Source organism: Protopterus annectens, chromosome 5.part0 (genome assembly GCF_019279795.1).
Source record: "Protopterus annectens isolate FY-2018-M chromosome 5.part0, PAN1.0, whole genome shotgun sequence".
Taxonomy (NCBI): Eukaryota; Metazoa; Chordata; order Ceratodontiformes; family Protopteridae; genus Protopterus; species Protopterus annectens.
Window position 1 is genome coordinate 1,638,253,627 of NC_056735.1, and position 25,121 is coordinate 1,638,278,747.

The 25,121-nt window shown below is 38.4% G+C and overlaps 1 protein-coding gene across 1 annotated transcript in view; it reads left to right on the forward strand.

The window, feature by feature from the left end:
* Positions 1-25,121, forward strand: part of SYNJ1 (synaptojanin 1) — a 2,168,218-nt gene that overhangs the window by 553,973 nt on the left and 1,589,124 nt on the right. Inside the window, exon 11 of the mRNA XM_044071423.1 lies at positions 13,275-13,427. Coding sequence (XP_043927358.1) covers positions 13,275-13,427 — 153 coding nt within the window. The remainder of the gene's footprint in view (positions 1-13,274; positions 13,428-25,121) is intronic.

Genomic DNA, 25,121 nt, shown 5'->3' on the forward strand with positions numbered 1-25,121 from the left:
ACAAGTTGGCAGACTTTAAAAATTCCCTGTAGACTACTCAATCAGAAGTACTAGGTGAACAAATTGGTATAACTAAGGAAATTATTTTTTGAGCTATTATACAGAATCGGAATTGCCTAAACATAGTAAGACCTTGCTGAGTCTAATTATGGTGGCTGCCAAAAAAGCAATTACTAGAAAATGGAAATCAAAGTCTAAACCAACTGTACTAGAAGTAGTGAATACAATAACAGAGATAAAACAACTGGAGATGGTCTCTTTAGAATAGGGTAGGAGCGAATTGTGGGAATAATACATGGAGAATAAACTTTTGGAGGACGAATGAGGTTTAAAAAAAGGCAGGATTTAAATCTGTGTAATGTTTGACTGAGAATGACTGGATAGATTTAAGAGATGTATAATGTTTATAACTAAAAATATGTCAGTATGGTTTTATTTCCATCTATATAAATGTATGATTGCCTGTGTTATAAGTGATACTTTAATAAAGATTTTTTTTGTTTAAAAAAACTAATAAAACTGTACAAGTCACAGAATGAAATGAAGAAAAAGGGGGCTTAGTATGAGGCTTCTCAAGAAGAGCTGTTTCAAAAATAGTAGTTAGATAACAGAACACACAGAGAAAACTTGACATTGTCTGCTATAGAAGAGAACCTAAAAGGAATAGAGTGTATTAATTTTATGAAAGCACAAATAACCAACTGGACTGGTGTTTCACTGCAAACTTTAAGTGAAAGGGCATATTAGAGTGTGTGCTCCAAACATGATCATGAGAAAGCAGCCAAAACCTGTATTAGTAAAGATGCAAAGATCGCAGATATACCCCAGGGATTACCTCAGTGTCACTGCTCAACAGAGGCACAGCAAAATAATGGGTATAGTTCCCCATACTAAAGGGGTGGCGTAAGCCACAAAACTATGGGCTAGGCTTGTAAATGCCCTCGGGCAGATAGCCTAGTATGAACCTATGAACCTATGAACCTATGCAATCATGCCAGCAGAAATATTTGATCCTGACAAAACTGTGGCAGAAAGGAAGAGTATTCAAATTTGGAGACAGCAGAGTGTTTCTAGAAAATGGTTATTCACTGTACACCAGGCAGAAGAGAAGCAAATTCATCCAGGCAATCCGGGAGTGTTGAGAGGCAGGTGTGAGTTTCACGCTCCTGTATCCAGCTGTCTTCAGGATATTTTTCTTGATGAATCAAAGACAGTTTTAGATACAGAACAGGTTAAGGAGCAAGTAAAAAAAGTTTATCCAACCAAAGTGAGCTAGAAAGCAGATGAGACTCTTATTCTGACAGTAAAGCTCATAGAGAGACTTTGCCAATAAAACCGTTTCCAGTTTTCTAAAGGAAAATGCTTGAGAGAGAGAAAAAAGCACAGGAGTTAACTATAAGAATCATGAGTACCTTGGACATGAACCAGAGTCCGGTCTTGAGAGATGGAGATGATCAGGAAGAAGACCAGCAACATTGACTGTAGTGAATAAATAAAGTATAGATCACAGTTGTGAAATATGGCTTTACAAGAAAAAGTGACAAAGAATGGATTTTTGTTGATTTTGTTAAATATTTGGGTAGATTGTGAAGCTTATACCCCCACTTTGTCATTAATATTTGGGACACCTTTAATATATGTGTGTGTGTGTGTGTGTGTGTGTGTGTGTGTGTGTATATATATATATATATATATATATATATATATATGCACACATATACATACACACACACGCACGTGTACACACAGATATAAAATTTTCTTAGCAGTAAGGAATATTGGCTGTGTAGTATAACAGGATAAAGGCTGGACAGGAGCAAGTTTAAAATATAGTGCTGTGCTGCTGGGTTGTTTGAGTGGTGGTGGTGTGCACATGTATGCACATTGTTATATGTAGAATTAAGGTAATACTTTTCCTTGTTTTTACAAGAGTGGATATCTAGATTAATGTCCTTGGCTTAAGCTGTAAACCATTTTTTTTGTAAGCAAATAGGCTTGAGAAATAAGACAAAACTTTCTTCCTTTTACAGAGATAGTTTTTTTTATTTCCATTAGCAGATGCTCTCAGTGGGAAACAAGAAGTGTGCAACTGGAGTCAGTTGGCCAGGGGAATTCTGTACATTTTTTACTGAGTGATAGTTATGAAGATTTCTTCAAGCACCTGCAAAGTTATTCGTTTTTTTTTTCTCATCGGTGACTACTTTGACATAAGAGACAAGCTGTATGCAGGTTCAAACAGTCTTGAGAGTTCTGAACAGTCTTTGCTGAAGGAAATGCAAAGTTTCAAGTGTTAATGGCAAACATTTCAATGAAAAATAGTTTGAAATTTTGGGAAGCGAATGTGAGATAGTAGCCTCCCCAGCAGCCTTAGTACTGTATATAATGCATTGAAATGAACAATGTAGTTTTATTTAAAGATAGCCAATGCACTGTTTTCTTTAGTGCTAAAACTGAATGCTTTCTGAAAGCATACAAGTTGTTTTTGTCATCTGCAAATGGGATAGAGGTAAGAAAAGTACAGCTAGCAGTTATTGCAAGTGGGAACTCAGGCTCTAACATGAGTTTTAGCATGGATAACCTTAATTTTAGATTAGGTAATGCATGTGTTTGCTCTACGTTAATAGGGGGTGGGGTATTATGAAAATATATTTATTTTTGTAGGCTTTCATTAAAGTAGAAAGTCTTGAAAAATGTGACATGGGTTCAAATGAAAATGAAAAAAAAAAACAACTGTATAAAAAGTACAGCCTGCCAAACATTAGTGTGTGCATGCAACACCAAAGGTGAAAGTACATATTCAAAAAAACTGTCATATATTATCTTGGAATGTAAGTGGCCTTACAGGTATATACAAAAAGTAAGAGAACTGAATTATATTGAGAAATAGAGAGTGCAAATAGTAATGATGCAGGAGGCATATTTGGAAAGACATAAGCATGTGAATTTGATAAAGAAAGGATTTCAGGGTGGATATTCAGCTGAATATTGGGGATGAAGAGTAAGCGGAGTAATTATACTATTTGCTAAAGGAGCTCCAATACTGACAGAAGAGGGAAAAAAGATTTTATTGATAATTTATGGTTGTAAAGGGCTATGGGCAAGTGGGGAGGATTATGCTTGCATTTATTTATATTCCACCCAAAACTGCAATTATGGAGCTTAAAAAGAGAGTTTTGTGTGAAATAATTAGCTTTCAGCATGGAATATTACTTATAGGTAGTGACTAGAACTTGTTTTGTATCAGTGAGGATGTATCTGGGAGACCTAGAAGAGAAAATATATCAAGAGGAGGGGTAGATTTGTGAAGAAATCTAGGAAAATATTTGATATGGAAATGTGAATTCAGTAGTAGAAACTCAGAAAATGTACAGGTTATACCCCAAGATATAGTAACTGTGCTACACTAGATAGAAGTTATATTTTACAGAACATGTGCATTTAATTGAAAACTTTTACACACATCCAATAACTAGTTCAGATCATTCAACAGTATAAACTAATATAAAAAAGCAGAGTAATGAAGTAAAAATGAGACACTGGCGCTTTCCAACCTACCTGTTAAAAAAGAAAGGAGTTTAAGGAATGGGTAGTAGAAATTATTTGAGAATTATTAGGGAAGATAGAAATTTCTTCCTAAGTTATAGCTAGTGACTGAGATAAAATGAAAATGGTATTTAAAAACAGGGTAGAAATAAAAGAAAAAGATACGTGATTAAGAAGTAATAGGAATTATTTAGAGGGCTGACAAATGTTAAAATGTTGTAGAAGGGGTATCTCGCAGAAGAAGAGGCACATCTGCAGAGTGCTCAAGTGAAATAAAGGACTACCTTGATAATATGCATGAGTTTAGAAATATTGCTGTTAAGCAACTATTTTTTATAATATTCCAGTGCACAAAAACATTTAGCTCAACAACTTAGGCAACAGAAAGTAGAAAGGGTTAACACTAAACTCAGGGAGCCTATAACAAGAAAAATAACTAGAGATCTTGTGAAGGTATTAAATATATTCCAGAAATGTTATGAACATTTATATAAAGGAGAGAAATGTGGAAATCAAGAAAGAACACAAATGGAAATATGGAAGATTTAAGTATGTGAAAGTTGCAGGTGAATGAGGCTGAACATATAACAGGTAAGATAGGATGAGATGAGAGAACATGTAATGTGCAATCAATCTGTAGGAATGTATCCAGGTACTGATAGTATTCATGTGGACATTTAGAATTTAGGAAGGAAGAAAGTGATAAAGATCTGGAAGGTTTTGTTAACAACATTTTAAAAGGAGGGGAAGCACCAGCATCTTGGAAGAAAGCTGTGGTGGCTGCAATACCTAAAGATGGTAAAAACCCATCTCAGTTTTAAACCATGATTGCAAAATGTTTATGTCTATACTAGCTAAAGGAATGGCAAAGGTGGTGCCATAATTGACAAGTATAGATCAGTGTGGTTTTGTGGAGGTGAAACAGTCATTTGACTGCATTAATGGAACAGTGATGATCCAGAGGGAAGCAGAATGTAAGAAAATACCTCTGCTGTTAGAGGGTATTGATGCCAAGGAAGCATTTGACAGGAGTAAGCTGGGATTTTATTAGTAGGGCAATGGAAGCAATTATATGGTTAGTTAGGAGGATGCATGAGGGATTGGAAACAAGAATTAATGTGTGAAGGTTCTTCCTTGATAAGTTCTGTCTGAACAGAGGAACAAGGCAGAGGGGAGCCCTCTTTCCCCTTTGTTATTTGTTTACATTTAAAGCCATTGACAAAGAAAATAACGAACTTAGAAATTCAAAGATATAATTGGTCTAGTAACCAAGAAAAGTTGGCTTTATTTGTATACGATATTTTTGTACCCAATAAATCCATAAAAGGACATCTCAGTTTAGTGGAACATTTTGAAACAGTTTCAAGTCATTTTGGGATATAATTATTAATGAAGATAAAATAATGGCTTTAGCTGTCAATTTTTATGGAAACAGAATACGATGAATTATTTAGGAGTATGGATTAAAAAGGCTTCTGTTATGGCAGCTAAGGGTGTCTAGGAAGAGACTAAACAAAAGATAATGCAAAAACTGAGAAACTAGATGCTCTTGTGTATGGATATGGTTAGTAAGATACAAGCAGTGAAAATGCTTTTAGTCCCCTTAGTTTTATGTACCAATCCTGCATATTTTTATTCAACCAGAGGAGAAGTTGTGAACAATAATTAATGAAGTGATGAAGGAATATATCTGGGAGGGAGAAGCAGGCAAAGGGTTAAATAGAATAAGTTGATCCTTCTAATAGAACAATGTGGTTTATGACTGCCTGATTTGAAGGGGAATTTTAGAGCTACACAGTTAAGGCGCATGTACATAACACAAGCAGAAAGGTATAATTCTGAGTGGAAAGGGCTGATGATGAAGTAGTGAGATTTTGAATGCAGATCCCCAAGGTGAGTAGCAGTAGCCATGAATGTTATATTCATAAATTAGCAGAAAGTATTCTAAGAACTAAGCTGACATGAGAATGGAGAAAGGAGATTTTGCCAGTAGAGATGACTGCAAGTATGGGTACAATGAATAGACAAGAGGGGGATGGAATTTACTGGAGAAAACTGACAAAGGAATCAAGATGTTGGGAGCAAATAACTAGAGAGGGAAAGGTAATAGAATGGGATGAGGTCAAGAAGACATTTACTGCAGGCTAGAGACTGCCTTTCCCTACCAGGGATTGATATCAGAGTACAGGCAAAGAGGAAGGGATATGGGAATCCTAAGTGAAAGACCTGCTGTGCTAGAGTTTTTCTTTCAATCTAGAAAAGAAGCTGCTGTTAAAAATGGGATAATTAGTAGGGCATAAAATATTGCACAGTAATAAAAATGATCAATCAGAGAAGGTTAGAAAAGATTGGGAAGAGAGATTGGTTAAGCAGTTTGCAAGGGAACAATGGGAGGACATATGTATGGCTTACTAGTATGCAACAAGGTCTAGAAGATTAGGATTTTCACTTGAAAGTGTTTGCATAGGTATTTTTATACCCCAAGCAGAGTTCAAAGAATTTTTCCTCAGGTAGATTGCAAATGTTGGAGGTGTGATGGAAAAGAAAGAGGTAACTGGGAAATAATGTTTTGGGAGAGTGATGAGTTGGTATAGTTTAAAAATTCCCTACAGAGTACTCTGTCAGAAATTTTGGATGAGCTAATGAGGTAAATAAGGAAATTATTCTTTTGAGACTGGACACTGAATCTAAGTTGCCTAGACATAGTAAAGCCTTGCTAAGTTTAATTCTGGTGGCTGCAAAAAAGCAATTACTTGAAAATGGAAAAAAATCTAACCCAACTATATTTGAAGTACTGAATATTGTAAAAGACATAAAAGAACAAGAAATGGGATCTTTAGAAAAGGGAAGGAGCAAATTGCATAGAAATAAATGGAAACTGGGGGAACATTGCATGCAGAATAATGTTCAGGAGGAGGAGGATTGAGGTTTAAGCTGTGGCAGAAATTGAGCAGTTTATGTAAGGTTGGACTGATGACAACTATAAAAAAGAAGATATGTGAGGCATAATTTATGCCACTGGAAACATGTTGATAGTGTTTCTTTTTTCTGTTAACGTATGTTTGTCTATGTGTTAAGTGTTAATTTAGTAAGTGTTAAAAAAAATAAATAAATAAACAGTCTCAACAAAATTCAGGTAAACGGATGTTTAAGAAGAAATGAGAAGGGGGTTCCAAAAGGAATTCTGGAACCTCCCAAAACCAAGGGCAATCCTACAAGTCAGAATGACTGTTTAAGGGATCTGGTACACTCTCACACCCTGGCAGCGCCATTTCCCTTCCTGGAAGTTTGAAATTGCATTTTTCTCTGTGGCAACAGATAGCTACAGACAAACTGGTTCTGAAGAGCATTAATCTAGATTACAGATGTGAGTGTGAGGAAATTCTTCCTTTCCAGGGGTAACTTCATCCACCAGGCCAGACTCTTATTTTCAGCTGTCTTTAATCACATGCTGTCCTAGAGAGTAATATAACCAGGTCTTCCTTCCCCAGGTGGGGAAAGGTTTTTATGCAAGGATGTTTTTAATGTCAAAGTAAGTGCTTGGAGACAAGTTCTGGATCTTCTTTTCCTAAACCTGTTTGTGGTAGTGTGTAAATTCAAAATGATGCCACTTCACAACCTGTTACCTCCTCTTCTTGTTCAAATTTCCTTGTAACACTGGATTTAAATGATTCTTATCATCAAATTCCTATCCGTCCAGACATCTGGCATTTCTTAAGGCTTTGTGTGTCTGGGTCACATTATAAGTTCTTTGCCTTACCCTTTGGACTATCCACTGCTCCAAGAGTGTTCATACTTTGGTACTAGGCTATCAGCCCTAGGGCCTGTACAAGCCTAGCCATAACAATTCCCTGGCTATTTCTTCCCACAGTATTTACTTCCCTGGATCCATGTCTAGCAGGCTGACTGACATGATCTCCATAATACTCAAAAAGCCAAACCACAAATTCTTCAGAATACACCACGAAAACACTCAGAGAAAGGAACACAGAAGTGGCATTAATCCATCTTTATTCAGTCCTGGTACCTTAGCAGTTCGCCTTCAATGGGACACATTTAGACATTTTGAATGTTCTTTTTATATATGCATCAATCAATTAATTAAACAATTAATTATTTCAAACATTTTTTAACCCCTTCAACACTAAACATTTATGTGCAAAACTTCAAATATAGTATTCTTTTACATTTTTTCATTATTTTAAAGAATAAATTAGTTCATTTTTAACAAAATTCTTATACATAATTACAAAAATATAACTATGAAATAAATACTCTATAATATTCAAAATTACAACATTAATAAATTTCATCAATTTTCTAAATTCCTTCCATTTGGAAATAAAATGTAATGCCCTATAAATCACTCTCTATTCAATTTTATTCAAAATAGTTTTAAGGTTTCCTATACACAAATTTGAATTCACAACTTTGAATAAATACTTTATAATATTCAAAATTACAACTTCAATAAATTTCATTAATTTTCCAAATTCATTCCTTTGGGAAATAAAGTATGATACCCTATAATCATTCTCTGTTCAAGTTTATTCAAAGCAGTTTTAAAGTTCCCTATACACAAATGGGGTCTAGCAAGTACACTAAATCTGAAACTGTCATTTTTACCATTATGTGTGTTACAAAAATGAGTAGCCACTGGACTTTCCAAATTGCCCCTCCTTATATCACCCAAATGCTCCAGAATGCGAATCTTAATCTTCCTGGTAGTCTGGCCAATATACCACATGGGTGGGACACAATCACATCCCAAAATATATACTACACCAGATGACCTGCAATCAAATCTCTCAAAAGCAACATATTTCTTTCCATTTATTTTAATTCCATGCATATTCTTAATTTTATTACAAATGGAGCAACTGCCATAGCTATACATCCCAACATTACTATCTACCATAGCTTCCAATTTTCTATTTAAGATTTCTTTTAAGTTGGGATACCTTTTGTACGAAAAAGTAATATGCTTTGGAAAAAGATGACCAGTTGCTGGATCTTCACATACCACATGCCACAACCCTCTAATAATTTTCTCCATTGTAATAGAAAAACTAGAATACCTGGACACAAAAAATATTTTATTCAAGTCTGAAATAGTTTCAGGATAGTGTATATTCTCGTATCTACACATCCTAGATTTCTGGTCTTTACACAACTTCCATTTTATAGCCAGAAGTTGATCATGATCATAACCACGAGATATTAATCTATCCAGAATTCCATCACAAACTTCCTCCCAAAGTTTTTTTATCTGAGGTATTTCTCAAATTCCTTTTAAATTCCCCTTCTGGTAGAGCCTTAATCAAATGTAAAGGGTGCATGCTACTAGCATGCAAAAAATTATTAACCGATGTAGGTTTCCTAAAAGTTCTATGTTTAACCAAACTATCCATTCCTACATAAAACTCTACATCAAGAAAAGGAATTTTAGATTGAGATATGTGTGCTACAAATTCTAAACCATGATGGTTCTTGTTCAGATCCACCAAAAACTGATCAAACAAAGAAGCGTCACCCTTGCACACAAAAATTAAATCATCTATATAATGTTTAAAAAATACAACATTATTAACAAAAAAAGTATTTTGAAACATAAATAGGTTGGTACTAGGCTATCAGCCCTAGGGCCTATACAAGCCTAGCCATAACAATTCCCTGGCTATTTCTTCCCACAGTATTTACTTCCCTGGATCCATGTCTAGCAGGGTGACTGACATGATCCCCAGGGTGAATTTCCTATCTCCCATCCAATCGTCAAGGTTCCTTTTGAAGAGGGCCAAAGAGGCGCTCTGCTTGACATGTTCAACAGCTCTGGGTTTGACATGGCCTTGTATGTTAAGCAGAGATTGCCTCTGAATAGACGATATGCGACAGAGTATAGGTGGAGTTTTTTTAGACGGTCAGCATAGGGTGTTTGCTTTAGGCCTGTGATTCTTTTAGTGAGGTATTTCTGCGGCCTTTCCGGTTGTTGCAGATATCTTGTGAGATACATACCAAATGGGGTGTTGTATTCTATAGTGAGTCTAATGAGGGATGAGTACAATGGGGCACTGTTCTCCTTTTTTCTGGATGAAAAGCCCTTAGTGATGAGGTGTGCCACATAGAAGGCTTTCCTGACTGTTGTGGGGATATGGTTATCGAAGGTGAGACCACTGTCCACCTGTGTCCCTAAGTCTCTTATCACACTTTCATTGTTTAGTGTACTGCCACCTATGTGGTAATTCATGGGTACATGTTTTTTTCCCAAAGGGGATAACTATACATTTCTTGGCATTGAGCTTGAGCCCATGGCTCTGGCCCCGAGCATCTGTTTCTGTAAGGCCCTTTTGTAGAATATCCACATCATTTGGTGGGGATTCAAAGTTCTGAAATTGTCTATGCAGGCTACAGGGTATCCACATTTTTCCATATTTAGATGAGTTGCATATCTTTGTAGAGTCTTTTTCAAAGTGTCAGGAATCTCTCACTTAGGTGAGAGATCTCTTACACAAGTTAGTATTCCAAAAGAACAATGAAAAGTCTTTTTGACTCCAACACACAGGACTGTGTTCCTTGGGTGTCAGCTAGATACCTCAGTTCAAAGAGTTTTTCTTCCATGGGAAAAATAGATAATTATCTAGATGTATTTCTTATATTTCCCACTCAGACTTCTGTTCACTGCGAGGTAATACCTCAGAACTTTGGGTTTCATGACATCTATGATTCTCAGGATACCCCTAGCAAGACTCCGCATGAGGAAGATACAGTGGTATCTGAAGTTTGACCCAGCACCTGCATCCTTTGTAGTTTCAAATCCCAGTGGTGTGGTTTGTCAGAAGAGAAATCACTTGGTGGAGACAGCAGATATCCTTAAATCCAGGTGTTCCCTTCTCACTCCATGTTCCAAAGCAGTCAATCACTACAGATACCTCAGGCTTTGTTTGGGGAGCAGTTACGTGGGGATAAAAGTGCAGGTTGTGTGGGATATAAGAGTTGTTTGTCCTAATCAAGGCACTCATCTTACTGAATCATCTTTGGTTCCCAGGGCTCTTCAGGTTTTTACAGGCAATATCACAGCCATGCGGTACGTCAACAAACAAGGAGGACATAGGTCTTCCCCCTTTTGCAGACTATCCCTGTTAGTTAGGAATATAGCTTCAGGCACATTCTCACTCTACAGGTATTCTACATTGTGTTGAGCCAAATTATGTGGCAGACAGGCTGAGCAGGACAAGAGCAGACTGTCACAATTGAAACTAGATCATCAGGTCTTTGAAGATTTGATCTATATGTGAGGAGTTGTTTAAGTTGACCTCTTTACCTCCTCTCTGAATAGTCAGCTGGTAAGATTCTGTTCCAGGACTCCATGCAAGAAGACCTGGAACATAGATGCCTCATCTTTCCTTGTGCAGGAATGTTCCAGTATGCTTTCCCACCCTTTCCATTACTACATAGGGTACTTCTGAAGATTCATGGAGTCCCCCAAATTCATTGTGGTGACTCCCTCCTGGCCCAGGCAGCCCTGGTTCTTACTTCTTTTGGAAAAGGTCAGCTTCCTCACAGAATAGAATCTACTTCCACAAGAATAGGGTTGTTTTGTATACCCTGACTCTAATCAACTTTACTTGATTACCTGGATGATAAGGTCTTAATTCCCTTTGGGCACCTGTGTACTGAGGATGTGAAGTAGGTACCAATATAGGCAAGACAGCCTGATACTAGAAAATCATATTTCAGTAAATGGAAAAGGTTTTCTGGTTGGTGCCAAGATCATAACCAGCACCCATTCAGGACAAGTTATTCTCTAGTTTTACAATATATTTGTGAGTTGCTACCCTATGGCCTTTCTTACTCCTCAATTAAGGTTAGTTTGTCAGTCATTTCAGCATGTCTGCGCATAGATCCTCCTGTTTCATTGTATTCTCATGTCCAAATGTTTTTGAAAGGAGTTTTGCATAAGATGCTATCAAGAAAACTGCTTGCCCCTGCTTAGGATCTTGATTTTATGCTGAAGAAGCTAACACTGGCTGATTTGGGGTTCATAACATGGAAAACAGTTTTATTAATTGCTCTGACTTCTGCAAGAAGGGTATTATGAGTCACAAGTTCTTATGGTGAGTCAACACTGTCTCGTTTTCCACAGGGACAGGGTTTCCATGAGAGCTAATCCTTCTTTTATGCCTAAAATGGTATCTGATTTAGTTTAAGCTAAACTACCCATCTCTCCATTTTCTTTCCTGAACCTAAAAATGAGGGAGAAAGGATACTGGATTTCCACAGACACTCCAATACTATATTCAGATAACTGAATCTTTTAGCTCTTTGGATCCATTATTCATTTCTTGTGAAGGTAAGAAGGAACAACGTTTGTCAAATCAGACTATTTCAAAATGGTTTTCTGAGGCTATTACATTTTGCTGTACTCACAACAACAAAGCTATTTTATGTAGAGTTAAGGCCCACTGTACCATGGCTTTGGCTTCATCTTTGGCTTTTTGGAAAGGGTTGGATTCTAAAAGTATTCTAGAAGCTGAAACTTGGTTCTCTGTACATAATTTTACAAAGCACTGTCAGCTTGATTCATTATCTAGGTGTAGAGCATGGTTTTCTAGGGCCATTCTCCAGGGGTTCCTGGACCTCTCCCCTTCCACCTCTCAAACATAATAAGCTTGGGTAATCAACACATATAGCTAAGGTTACTGCAGCAGTGATCAATATGATGAACATAGTACAGTTGTGTAAGCGAACGTGATGTTCATATGGTCAGTACATTAGTAGCTGCTCACTCTGTACATCCCCCTTGTTTTTTGGAATTTTATTTTTATGCCAGGGTATGGACATTTATTTTTTGTTATTACTAACATTGTCCTTTCAGAGCTAGCCTCCATCTCTCTGTTGGCATTAAAGCTATGAAGGACTTGACACCCAAACCTGTGTTTGTTGTCAGCTCAGCTTAAGATGACTGATGGTTTGGACATAGGGAAGATGCCCTCAAGGTTTGGAAGCTGGCCAGCTGTTATATCCTTGGCAGGAAATAACCCATATAACCAGGGCTACTGGAGCAGGAAATAACCCATATAACCAGGGCTACTGGAGCAGTGATCATTTGAACATCTACTTTTTAAAAGTCTACTTACACAACTGTAGTTTTCCTCCACATGACATTTTAGTTTTTAGGTATCTGCACATTGCACCTGTAACACCTAGTTGGTGGGAGTTTGAGGCCCTTATACTGTGATGTACAATTGATTTGCGATGTCATACACATTTACTTCCTTCTTTCTAGGTGCCTGAGCTAAACTGTGATGACGTGGTTGCTTTCAGATACTTGCCATCATGTTCCCCTTTTTGACCTTCTTTATATGTTGCAACCATGGGGACACTGGTTCTGTAATAGACAACAGGTAGGGAGCTATACCTTTCCCCTAGAAAGGTGAGCTTTCTGTTAAGTGCTCACTTTATTTTCTTCCAGTCTGGTCTTCAAGTTGTATGTTACATTACTAAGATGCAGATCATTGGTGGCAAAGACAGGTGTCCTGCCTAATCTTGTTGGGGTAGGCTTGCACGTTTTTTTCTAATGGTAGTATAGTTTACTGTTACATAAGTTTTAAGTGGCACCATTTATTTTTTCATAATACATAATTATTTCTCATCTTGGATAGACTGCATTTATTTAAAATGTATTTCTGACAGAATAAAACTAACATGTGTTTGCAACACTTTAACCTCTGCAGATTTTAATAAAGCAGCTGGAGTGTCTAGGATTAACAGAGAAGCCACAATTAGTAACACGGTTTCAGGAAGTTTTCCGTTCCATGTGGTCTTTGAATGGTGACTCCATCAGTAAAATCTATGCAGGCACTGGTGCATTGGAAGGAAAAGCAAAGGTATAATCCCATTTTTCCAGGAATGTACTTTTTATACATTTGTAGGTAAAAAATTTACATTTTATTTAAATGTACTAATAATGTATGTAGTTTAATTGTACTTTTTTATTTTATTTATATAGGTTGTCAAGTAAAATGATTCTGTATTGACTTTTCACACAGACATGAAGAGGTGGACCTGATGCAGACATTTTTTTAAATGCAGAACTTGTGTAGGGACATACATTTGGTCAGCAGAAAACTGCTTCTTCCCTTGCTACTCAGGTACATTATGTTCTTTGCTAGTGTACCTTGCAATGTAGTACTTACTCCCCACAAGTTTAGTTTTCTTTGGAGACCTGTTTACTGACCATCTCTTGCATCCTTTCAATTCATAACTTGAAGTCTTGTACTTAGATTAGGGATACTCCTGATCCTCCCAGTAGAAGAGCTTCCTCATTTTGTGGAGGGTCTTACCGAAGGTAAAATCCTCAAGTGATGAATCTAAGGCAAGATTTTCTTTATACTCTGTGTCAGCATATGGCCCTGCGGAAATTTGGTCATCATATACTAGCTTATCTTCATCAGAGCGATAAGAATCAGAGGTCTCTTTGGGGGGAATTGTCCCTCTTTCTTTTTTCAAGATAAGATCCTGTAGTGGCTGAGGCTACCGTGACTGATCTGCCTGGATCTCATGAAGTCCATGAGATCCGTATTCAGCCCGACAAGGTCCTGTGGGTAGGCCTGGTTTGACTGGGAAGCCCTGCATGTTCTTGGGTAATAGTTGCCTCTCTGTATACTTTCATACCCAAGTAAACTCGCCTTTAATTTTTACAGTGTTGAAGTGCTTTGTAGTTTGTGTCAGAACCAGTCTACTGGTTACTATCTGTAAATAACTTCCTGTCATCAAACTGCATTTATTTTCTATTATGCTCACGTATGCATGCAGTTTCATACTTTGTCACTGACCCTCATTTGTTATTTTGAGGAGAATACAACTCTAAATAATGTGAGTGACCTTAGTAAAAACTTATTGAACAGGGTTTTATACAATACAGAAATTATTTTTGATTCCTTCATGGCAAGCCTTTTATGTTTGAAGAATCACAAAGGATTCCCAGAGGTGGTACTAGAGCCGCTACTAGAATTGGGCATGTTTTTGCATGTATATACTCTTTGCAGCAGTAGTGAGGTCTTACTCTTCTAATGATCACTCCCTATTTATTGTAAAATATTTCCAGATATGAGTAAACCACTTTATAAAAATTCCCCCTTTCAAAAACAACCACTTTAAATTTACTCTGATGGTTGTAAAGCATGACATGAAATGTCTTGAATACACTGTTCCTTGTTTTCTGTTGCTGTAGATATAGTTTATCATTTGATATAAGTGTTACAGCAAGGTGCATCACAGATTCTTTCAACAGTGCAAGACAAAATTCTGTGTGCTATAACAGAGTATTCATAAGTGTAAGAAGAATGAATGCAGGAGAATTATCAAAAATAAAAAAAAAGATTAACAATTTATGTATTAAAATTTCTGTTGAGGCAGGTTCTGCAGGAAAACGTGAAGGTAATTAAGTTACAAGCTGGCTAAAAGCTGTTTTTAAGCTGTTCAGGATGTGCTGATAGGTATTAAAATAAAGTATATTTGACTTAACCGCATTTGCTGCTGTTTTCCAGTGGCCATTTACCTTCTTATCTGTGGTTTTGTTATATCATTTGTAGATACCTGCTGCACTTTGGGGCAGATACATGGGAAACGTGGTAACAAAAACTTGTCAAATTTCTGGAAACTTAGTTCCCAATACTTTTTAAAGATTTCCCCCCAACCAAACTGGATGCTGCGTTAGGGTTGCTTTTAGAAAGTTTTTCACGTGGTTTCCATTTTTAAAATTGATGAGAGAAAACCGGCAACATTACACACTGTTTATCTTGTCTGTATTGGAATTTTATCGGAATTTTATGAGAAACCATTTTGGATTCAGTTGTCATCTCTTTTCCAAGATGTTTTGCGAGCTACCATAATTTTTCTACACTGATGGAATTCATTAACAAGACCGCTAAAGCTTGTGACACTGATGACCATACTGTGTAACCTTCATAGGTCTTAAGAAGGCTTTTCATTTTACGGGATTATCATTCGTTTGAGCAAATGGGGATTATGAAGCAGGCACCAGGCATAAATATAAGTAAATTGTGATTGACTCTGTAATGCGTACTCACAAACATGCGTTTAGTAAGCATTGTATTTAAAGGCCATCTGCAGTGTATCTGAGAATTCAGATTTCTGAGAGATTCAGCCATCTTGGAGTTAAGAAGCAGGGGTGTGTGTTGGGGGGGGGTGCCACTGAAAAAATGCTTTAAGAATGAAATAGCAAGTTTCATTGTTAAAATGCCATTACATTTTGATACTTTGTGATTGCAGTTTTGCCTATCAATCACTGTTGCATAAACTTCAGTCACATTAGATCTAGTAGGAAGTAATGTGCTGAAAATGGTACCACAAGATTCTGAAACAGGACTTTTTTTATTTATGATTCATGTAAATGGGTTGCTATAATGCCTGTGCTATAGTCTTCCATTGGACTATGCTGATGATGTTATCATGCTGCTGAGTCAGATGTCTGATACTGTATGCCAGTACTTGCATATAATATGGTCCAGCTAAGTACTTCATGTGTAGTATTTGTTTGTGTCTTTCAGCTTTTCCCGGTTAGGGGTCGCCACAGCGGAACTCCGGTCCGCTAATGATTGGTAGTTAATTTTTACGTGCCGAGTTACCAGCCCTGACGCATAACCTTCAACGAAGGTACGCCCATTCATGCATGTCTCCACGCAGAAGACGCTCTAGCTGAGAATCGAACCTGACAGCGTCTTACTGTGAAATCATTCTTAAACAAAATGACTATTGTTTAGATCTTGCTGTATGGTATTTGGACTCAGCTTCATAATTGGAAATTACATGCTGTGGTGATTCCTGCAGTAAGGTGGTCAGCATTTTGAGATGTTGAGCAGTGCTAATGAATAAAACTTCAGTCTTAATATTCATGTAGATGCAACTATCTACTCATTATCTGATATGCTCTCATTCTTGTTTCTTAGAGTTGGTGTGATCTTAAGTAGAAAATACAGTTGTATAGTTAAACAATTTGATTTTTCTCATAATGTTGTGGTTCTGTGCATGTTATTGTATTTTAAGCATCCATATCTTTAAGAACTAGCTCAGTTAGTTTGTATCACAAAATGCAGTTACAACAGGAGACTTCCAATATGGGTGCAAAATGAGAAGCAGTTGAAACTGAAGAGGTGTTTAAATAGCAGTAAAGTTATCAGTTTGAGTAAACTTCAGTTATTTGCTTGTAATTGCATTGGCTGGATGCCACCAAAGAAGAAATTTGAAGAGAATACAAGAAAATCAGTTAGAAAAGGAGTAGAAAAAGCTAATCAAAGGATATTAGTCTAGACATCCACTTCTGTAAAAAACGGGGAATTAAATAATTCTACATATAACATTTTCAGAGCATTTTTACATTCCCCACCCAGCAGCCCAAAATTACATTATTTGAACTTTAACTTGCTTTTTTCCAGCCTTCTTTGCCTTGCTGTAGTGAGCTACAGTAGAGAAGCATCTCCACATAAATGCTTTGGAGATTAGGGTCATGCTTTAAGGATGGTACTGATTGGAACTGCATCTTTTACAGGGCTTGATCCTTATCCTTCCAGGTAGCTTCATATATGACAAATGGGAAGTGTAGAATGGCACATTGATCTTATCTACTTCTGAAGGAGAACTTCCACAGCTGCCTTTCGAGCATAATTTCTTGCATTTTGTCTTTTTGTGTCTTAAAATAGAGTAACCTGTGTCTTCTGTGACTTTTGTCACTTGCTTGGATCAGCCAGTCTTCCGTTGCAATTGCTGATATGTTGCAACTTAAATTGCCAAATATTTGTCACAGTTGTGCTATTCATATATGACCAAGGTCAAAGTAGTGGCATTTTAGTTTTTTTTTAATATTGCCTCCCTCTATGACCACTGTGCAGCTTTTAGCCGTTCTCTCTCTGGCTTCCATTCCCACCGAACCCTGAGTCCCCTATTGGCTCCTTTACTGGTACCCCAGATGTGACCCTTTGCTGGGTGAGCCTCAGACTCATCCTCAACAATAACCTGCTTGTAGCCCCGGGGAAGAAGGAATACAGCAGGAGCATTGCAGGCACAAAGCTGGGCACCATCATTCTTACAACAAAGGGTTGAGGTCTCAAGTTGTGGGACCAGCTAGTATAGTGATGTCAAGATGTTGCCTCCTCTATAATCTGAGGAGATTTACCTGTGAGGCTGTTGATCTCCAATAAAAATTGCACAGGAGTCATATTATCCCAAGCCCTCTCCGTAGCATAGGAGACCATTGACAACTTTAGCCTGTCTCCTCTCCAACCAAGCCTATCAGTGGCCCAAACCCTTTGTGGAACTTGGGTCACAGATGGTGCAGGTAAACACTCTAGCTCTACTCTGCACCATGTAGCTGATTTAGTGCTCATATGTTCATGCTGAGTGGGAGACTAATTCTCACAGTTCTCACAGACATGCATCTCTACCTCCAAGTACAAGAAATCTGAACAAAGACAAAAATAATGGGTGGGGGGGGCAAAATCAGGGACAAATTTTATATATTATTATAAACTAAGAACATGCATTTTCTGGAAGATATGAAGCCTGAAACTCAAATGTTTGACATTATTTAGTGACTTAAGTCTTCAGTTGTTTTCCAGAAAACCACAAAATGCACTTAGACCAAAAATGTTCTGCAAAAATCTGGGGACAGTGGAGAGGTATGCTCAGATACCTGGAGAAAGGCAGGCTTTGCACTGCTTGTCAGTGATTACTATTTCTCTAAGTGGCAACAACCTTTGAGCAAGAATTGCAAAGTAATAAAGTAAGGGGATTGGGAGTAAAGTCCCCAAGGGGGGAGGGTAGAGATAGCTTGCCCTCCCACAGGAAAGTATTTTTTTTTGCGCAATTCATTTGCTCATCTTATGGTGATCCTTGAGTGTAAGCACTGTGCATGTGTATACTCCAGCTCATGTATAGGCTGATGTTGCTGTTCATTTGGGATGTGAGCTCAGATGTGTCAAGGAGACATGGTGGATCCACATTGTGTACTCTAGCATTTCAAAATCACAAATTTCAGTTGTATCATGTGGTCTTGAAAAGATGTTTACTTTGTATACAACCACATCTAGGATTCTGTTTGTAATTGTAGTAAAACTCCAAATGTAAGGTCAGTGCAGTAGTGCAGAGGTTAATGTCGCTTCACAGAAAGAGGTTCTCCTGTTCGAGTCTCTGCTAGGGTGCCTTCTGTGGCGAGTCTGCATGTCCTACCTGCATTCACATGCATTTCTTCTGGGTACTCTGGTTTCCTCACACATTTCAAAGACGTTTCTGGAGCATTTCTCCCTGGGCCTCCACTGAAAATAAGCTCTGCTCTAGTGGGACTTTCCTGGTCAACAAATGCTAAATAAATAAGTAAAATAATAAAATATTAGTTCCCCATTTAGTGTTGTAGCAGTATGTACTCAGTATCCTATGCTTAAAGTTCACATATACAGTCTCGCTTGTTCTCTAAGAAGACAAAGAATGGTTCTTGAAGTCATAGCAGGGCAAGACTTTTTTGTTATTTTTTTGCTATACAGCTGTGGGAGTCCTAATTGTGTTTGTCCTTTAGATGTTAGTATCCCTGGTTGCCGCAACTGTTGTTATGGTATCTAATCACATATGGCAGAAACATCTCTTTTTTTACCAATTTCAAGTTCCTGTATCCACCTACATGTCTGTTTAGTCTGCATTTAATGCTCTGCTCACTTACAGTCCATGCTTCCAGAAGCCTTCTGTGAAAGTGGGAGTGATCTATGTTTTAGACATCTTCTAAGGGAGTGTCTTTCATTGTCGCTACCTTGTCTGTGATCCTCGATTACTTGAGACATTTTCTTTCATGCACTAGTTATTCCACCATTAGGGTACATGTATACCAGCTGCGTCTTTAAAGTGTTTCATTCATGTTCTTCGTAGTCAGTGTTGCAGTACTAGGTCTTGGGTCTTCCTGCCATGCAGAGACCCACAACTGGCCCTATTTCGAGAGTCTTTACATCATCTCTAGCTGATGGACATTTGAAGTCTGATAATGTGGATATTAGAGTATAAGAAGAGCATCCTTCAACGCCATCTTCACATCTTTCTAACCATGCAGTCTGATGCACTTCACATCTGCTCAGGATGCTCACAGTCCATCAGTCTGCTAATTTTTTCAGAGATACATACTCTGTTGGGGAAATGTATCTACTAATTTAATATTCAGAAAAGTCAACAATTGCTTGATGTGTGGGAAGCAAATCCCACTTAAAGATTTTCACTCTCTATGTATGTTCTGCTTGGGGCCTCAGCACAACAACTTTAACTGTTCTGGCTGTGCAAAATTCCATACAAAAGCACTAAAACATAGGGCTGAGGTACTAGCTGCCCATATAGAGCCCTCCCCGTTGACTTCCCTGGGTCCACTGCAATCCACAGACTTCTGTGTCGGCTCCTACACCGAAACCCTCTGGCATGACACCTCTAGAGGCTGCCATGTTTTCTGGCCTACCTATGAATGCTACCATGACACACACACGTCACTCAGGTCAGAGGTTACTTCACAGGCCATAGCTTCTGATGTCCAAGCCATGAGTCTTGAAGGAGACGTCTTGTCTTCCTGGACTACCGAAGCTATAACCAAAGTCACGGTCAGACAGCTGCATCCTGTGGTCACCCAAACAAAAGCAAACTACAGTACTTCTTTGTCTTCTCCTGTGCCTCATCAGAAATGGTGTGGAAACAGCCTACAGGGATGAAATGGAACATCTGATAAGCTGGTTCGACAGTAACAATCTGGTCTTAAGCAAGACAAAAGAATTAATAGTGGACTTCAGGAGGACTCAGAAGATATATCAGCCTCTGGAAATTAAGGGGGTGGCAGTGGAAAGAGTCAAAAACACCAAGTTCCTGGGGATGCACATATCAGTCCATCAATCTGGTTGACTCATATTAGCCACACAGTGAGGAAGGCACAACAAAGTCTGCACTTCCTGTGGAAACTGAGGAAGGCAAACCTATCTCAATCCATCCTCAAAGCCTTCTACAGGAGGACCATCGAGAGCATCCTGTCAAATAACATCATAATTTCTTATGATAACTGCAAAGCATCTGACTGCAAAGCTGTCCTGAGGGTAGTGAGGACAGTGGAAAAAGTCATTGGTTCCTCACTGCCATCCATGGGTGATCTGGATGAGACTCTGTGTGTGGGAAGGGCTAGGAAGATAATTGACGATACCACTCACTCTGCCCATGACATGTACTTTCACCTTTCCTCAGGCAGGTGGTATCGCAGCTTACACTGCAAAACATCTAGACTGAACAGAAGCTTCTTCCCTCTGTCCGTAAGGCTGCTGAACTTGAATGCCGGGCATGACAGTGAATAATCAGATCAATATGCCACTTGCTGTAAAGTATCATCTATAGTCTATAGTAATAACTCTGGCAAATTGCTTCAATAACTGGTACAGTTAGCCTGATTTCTTATGCTATTACTTCCTGAATGTGCAGTAATCAGGAGTGAGTCACCACTCCATACATGTGCAATATGAACATCGGAATATATCATACTACATCTGATGAAGTGCAGTATTCGAAGCAATCGCAGTGTGGTCTTTGCAATACCTACTAGTATAAAATTGTCTAATGTCTTCCTGTCCAGTTTTGGTAATTTATTGTGTTATTAAATATTAATATTTTAATTATTACTGTATGTGCATTAATCTTGCTGTCATTCGAACTGTGTGTTTCACTGTTGTGTCTTTCATGGGGACCAAAGCAATGTAATTTCATTCAGCTTGCACTGCTGTGTACATCTGATCAACAATAGAATTTACGTTGACTTTGACTAAGCTTGTCTTTACCCAGACCACTGGTTTCTGCCTGTACATGTTGTATTGGATGTCTTTGATTACATTGCTTTGCATCCTAATTCTCTAACCACTGTTCCAAGGAAGCCAAACAGGTTTTACAGAGTGCTTGAATATGAAAAGCCTCTCTACAAAAGCCTTGAAGCTTGCCCTTCTGTAATCTCTAATAAATCCACAAAAGGTGTGCCTAAGGGACCAAGAAGACAGTCCCTGCCTAATGACAGGGAAAGTAGATTATTAGACAGATTTGAGAAGAAAGTTTGGACCTGTGCCACCCTGACAATGAGAGCTTTAAATTGCCGATTCCATGTGCTAAATTGGGTTCACTAGACAATCTCGAAATACTGAAATGTCGAATTTCAGTATTTCGAGACTGAATAGTCGAAAGTGCAGTGACTCGAAACTGCACTAACTCAAATGCGGAAATGTCGAATCTGCTGTTGTGGTGTCATGTTCGTGACATGTGGTGCAGTTTGTGGATTTAGCTGTGGATTCAGGTAAGTGGTGTTTACGTAAGGGTATTGGGTAGGGATTTTAGTGTGTGTGTGTGTGTGTGTGTGTGTGTGTGTGTGTGTGTGTGTGTGTGTGTGTAATGGTGGTTTTTATGTGTTTGTGTGTGTAGTGGTGGTTTTTGTGTGTGTGTTTAGTGCGACCTCTGAGTTAGTATATATAACTGGGGGGTGCAGCCCCCCACATGGGACGTGCAGGAGGTCTTGCCTGCCTGCTTATAGGTAGGGTAGGTGTGTTTGTATGTTGTGTTTGTGTGTGTTGTTTTGTTTTCTGTAGTGTAGTTAGATAGGTGTATATATGTGTGTGTGAATGGTCACGATTTTGGTTTTCGGGTATGTGGAATTTTGACTATACAGTCTTGAAATACTGAAATTAGACATTTCAGTATTTCGAGATTGTCTAGTGAATCCGCTAAAGTGCCTCAAATCTCTTCAAGAAATTTTTTTTAGCTAAGGTAGACTCTATTATGGATATAAACGTATCTAAGTAAATCTAGGAGATAGCCAGAGAAGTTTTACAAGTCATTAGACACTTCATAAAATGTGGTTATGATGCAATAGATGGCTCCTGTAGAGCAGCTGCCCAGGTTCTGTCATCAGTAGACCTGTATGGTTAAGGATCCAGTTCCATATCAGATCAGGTAAAGACTGGACTACTGGATGCTCCATTAGACAAGAAATTTCTTTTAAATCCTTCATGTGAACAAGTTTTTGAAATACTGGATAAAAAGGAAAGCAAATTAAAACTGTGAAAGAATTTTAGCCATCTCTGACCCCAGTTTACAATAGGAATTACACTTCTAAACCTTGGCCTTTTCCACCTAGATGAGACAAGGGGAAGCCTCCCCATGACAAAAGACTAAGACAATGTATGAGATGGCAATTAGAACAATCGCAGATAGCAGGGGACTCTAAAGACCCCACCTAGCATTGAGAACAACTGTGACTATATTCTACCCTACCTTCCATTACCCCTTCCCACCCTCCCCTCCTAACCTCTGGCAGGAATTCCCTTTCTTCCTAAACCAATGAAATTCCATCACCAGGGACCAATGGGTCCTCTGCATCATAGAGAAGGGATATACTATATTCAGTTCAGGGAAATACCACCATTCTTTGGCATTCAGTAGTTACCAAAAGACAACAAAGCCTATTACCACCTATCCTCAGGGAACTACTTTAACAAGGATCCATCCAGCCTTTCTCTCCGGGACAAGAGAGAAAAGGCTTCTATTCAAGAATATTTCTGTTTCCAAGACAAGAAGGCATGTAGAGTCCAATGTTTAACATTGTCAAAGCTAAACAAGTTCCTTAACATCCCAAAAATCAAAATGCTCATGTTAGAAAAAATACTGCCCATGATCTTCCAAGATGCATCTATGGTTACTGTAGAAATAAAAGATGCTTACCTGCATGTCCCCATAGCAGACAGTCACAGAAAGTACCTATGATTTGTGGCAACAAGTTCCCACTTGTAATTTTTGTGCTTAACCATTTGGGTTATCAACTTCTGGCAGAGTTTTCATAAAATGTCTACCTCCTCTGATAGCACATTGAGACCTTTAGGGGTTCATATTTACTTCTACCTAGACAACAGTCTCATTCAGGAAGGAGACTACATGCCTTACAGATCACCGTGGGATGCTTTCAGAAGGTACAGTGGATATAAAAAGTGTGCACGCCCCTGTTAAAATGCCAGGTTTTTGTGATCTAAAAAATCAGACCACAATAAATAATTTCAAAAGTTTTCCCACCTTTAATGTGACCTATAACCTGTACAGTTCAACTGAAAAACAAATCTGTTAGGGGGAAAATATAAAAAAATAAAAAACGTACAGTAAGCTGGTTGCACAAGTCTTAAGTTTTCAGTACTTATTCTAGCAACTTACTAAGTTTTATAAGAGCAGTATTTAAAATCTGTCCCTGTTATGTGTGGGTCTGTCCAGATTTATTGTGCGAGAGGTTGAGAGGTATGGTTGATAGGTGCACAAACCTAATGGAAAGATTTTTCTGAATCTAGCAACTTTCTAAGGTTATAAGAGCAGTATTTAAAATCTGTCCCTATTGTTTGTGGCTCTGACTGTCTAGATTTATTGTGCGAGAGGTTGAGAAGTATAGTCAAGAGAGGTATGCAAGCCTCTTAACTGATGGTGCTGCCATTGCTAGGGATCACTCTCTCTCTCTCTGTGTCACACACACACACACACACACACACACACACACACACACACACACACACACACACACACACACACACACACACACACACACACACAGTCTATTCTGCTTTCATCCAAGCATTCACTCACATGCAGACAGAAACATACAAACATGCAATCTGTTCTGCTTTCATGCATGCATTCACACACACACACACACACACACACACACACACACACACACACACACACACACACACTTTTTTTTGTTTCATTTATTTTTATTTTACACTCACTAAACAACAAAAGCACTGCTTGGGCGAGTCTAAAATAATGGCTCAATCAATCTCATTGTTCACTGTCTCGTACACAGTCTCTTCTGGTTTCAGACACACACACACACACACACACACACACACACACACACACACACACACACACACACACACACACACTCTCTCTCTCTCTACTTTCATACATGTATTCAGTGACACGCAGACAGAAAGATAAATACAGTCACACACATACAGACACACATTCACTTTTTTGTTTCACTCCCTGCCTTAAACTTTGTGTGGGCCGGTACCAAATGTTCCACAGCCCAGTGGTTGGGGACTACTAGTCCACCCTCCAAATCAAATGGAGCTATACGTGATAACAGTGGTGTAAGTCTTTCTGCCAATTCATTCATCAAGAGTAGCCTTAAAAGCAGATTAAGTATGCTGTGCTTGACCTGTAGTGGTAACTTATTCTGTAAATTGGGAATTCATTGAGTTGAGACATGTCTTCCAATGAGCCCTGCTTATTGTTTGGTATAAATTTAGGTCCATAGTATGGGTGTTTGTAGAGCTACTGGTTTTGCAAAGAAATATGAGGTCATATAGAATTGGGTCTTTCATGGCTCCAAAAGTGAACTCAGTAAAGGGGACTTCCCATCATTGGCTTGCTACAACAAACATCTGCTCCCAGATTGTGTGCCCTGCCCCTTCCTCTAAAGGGTTGATAACAGTATGTGATCTATTTTTCCTCCTCCCCTCCCAGGATGGGCAGAC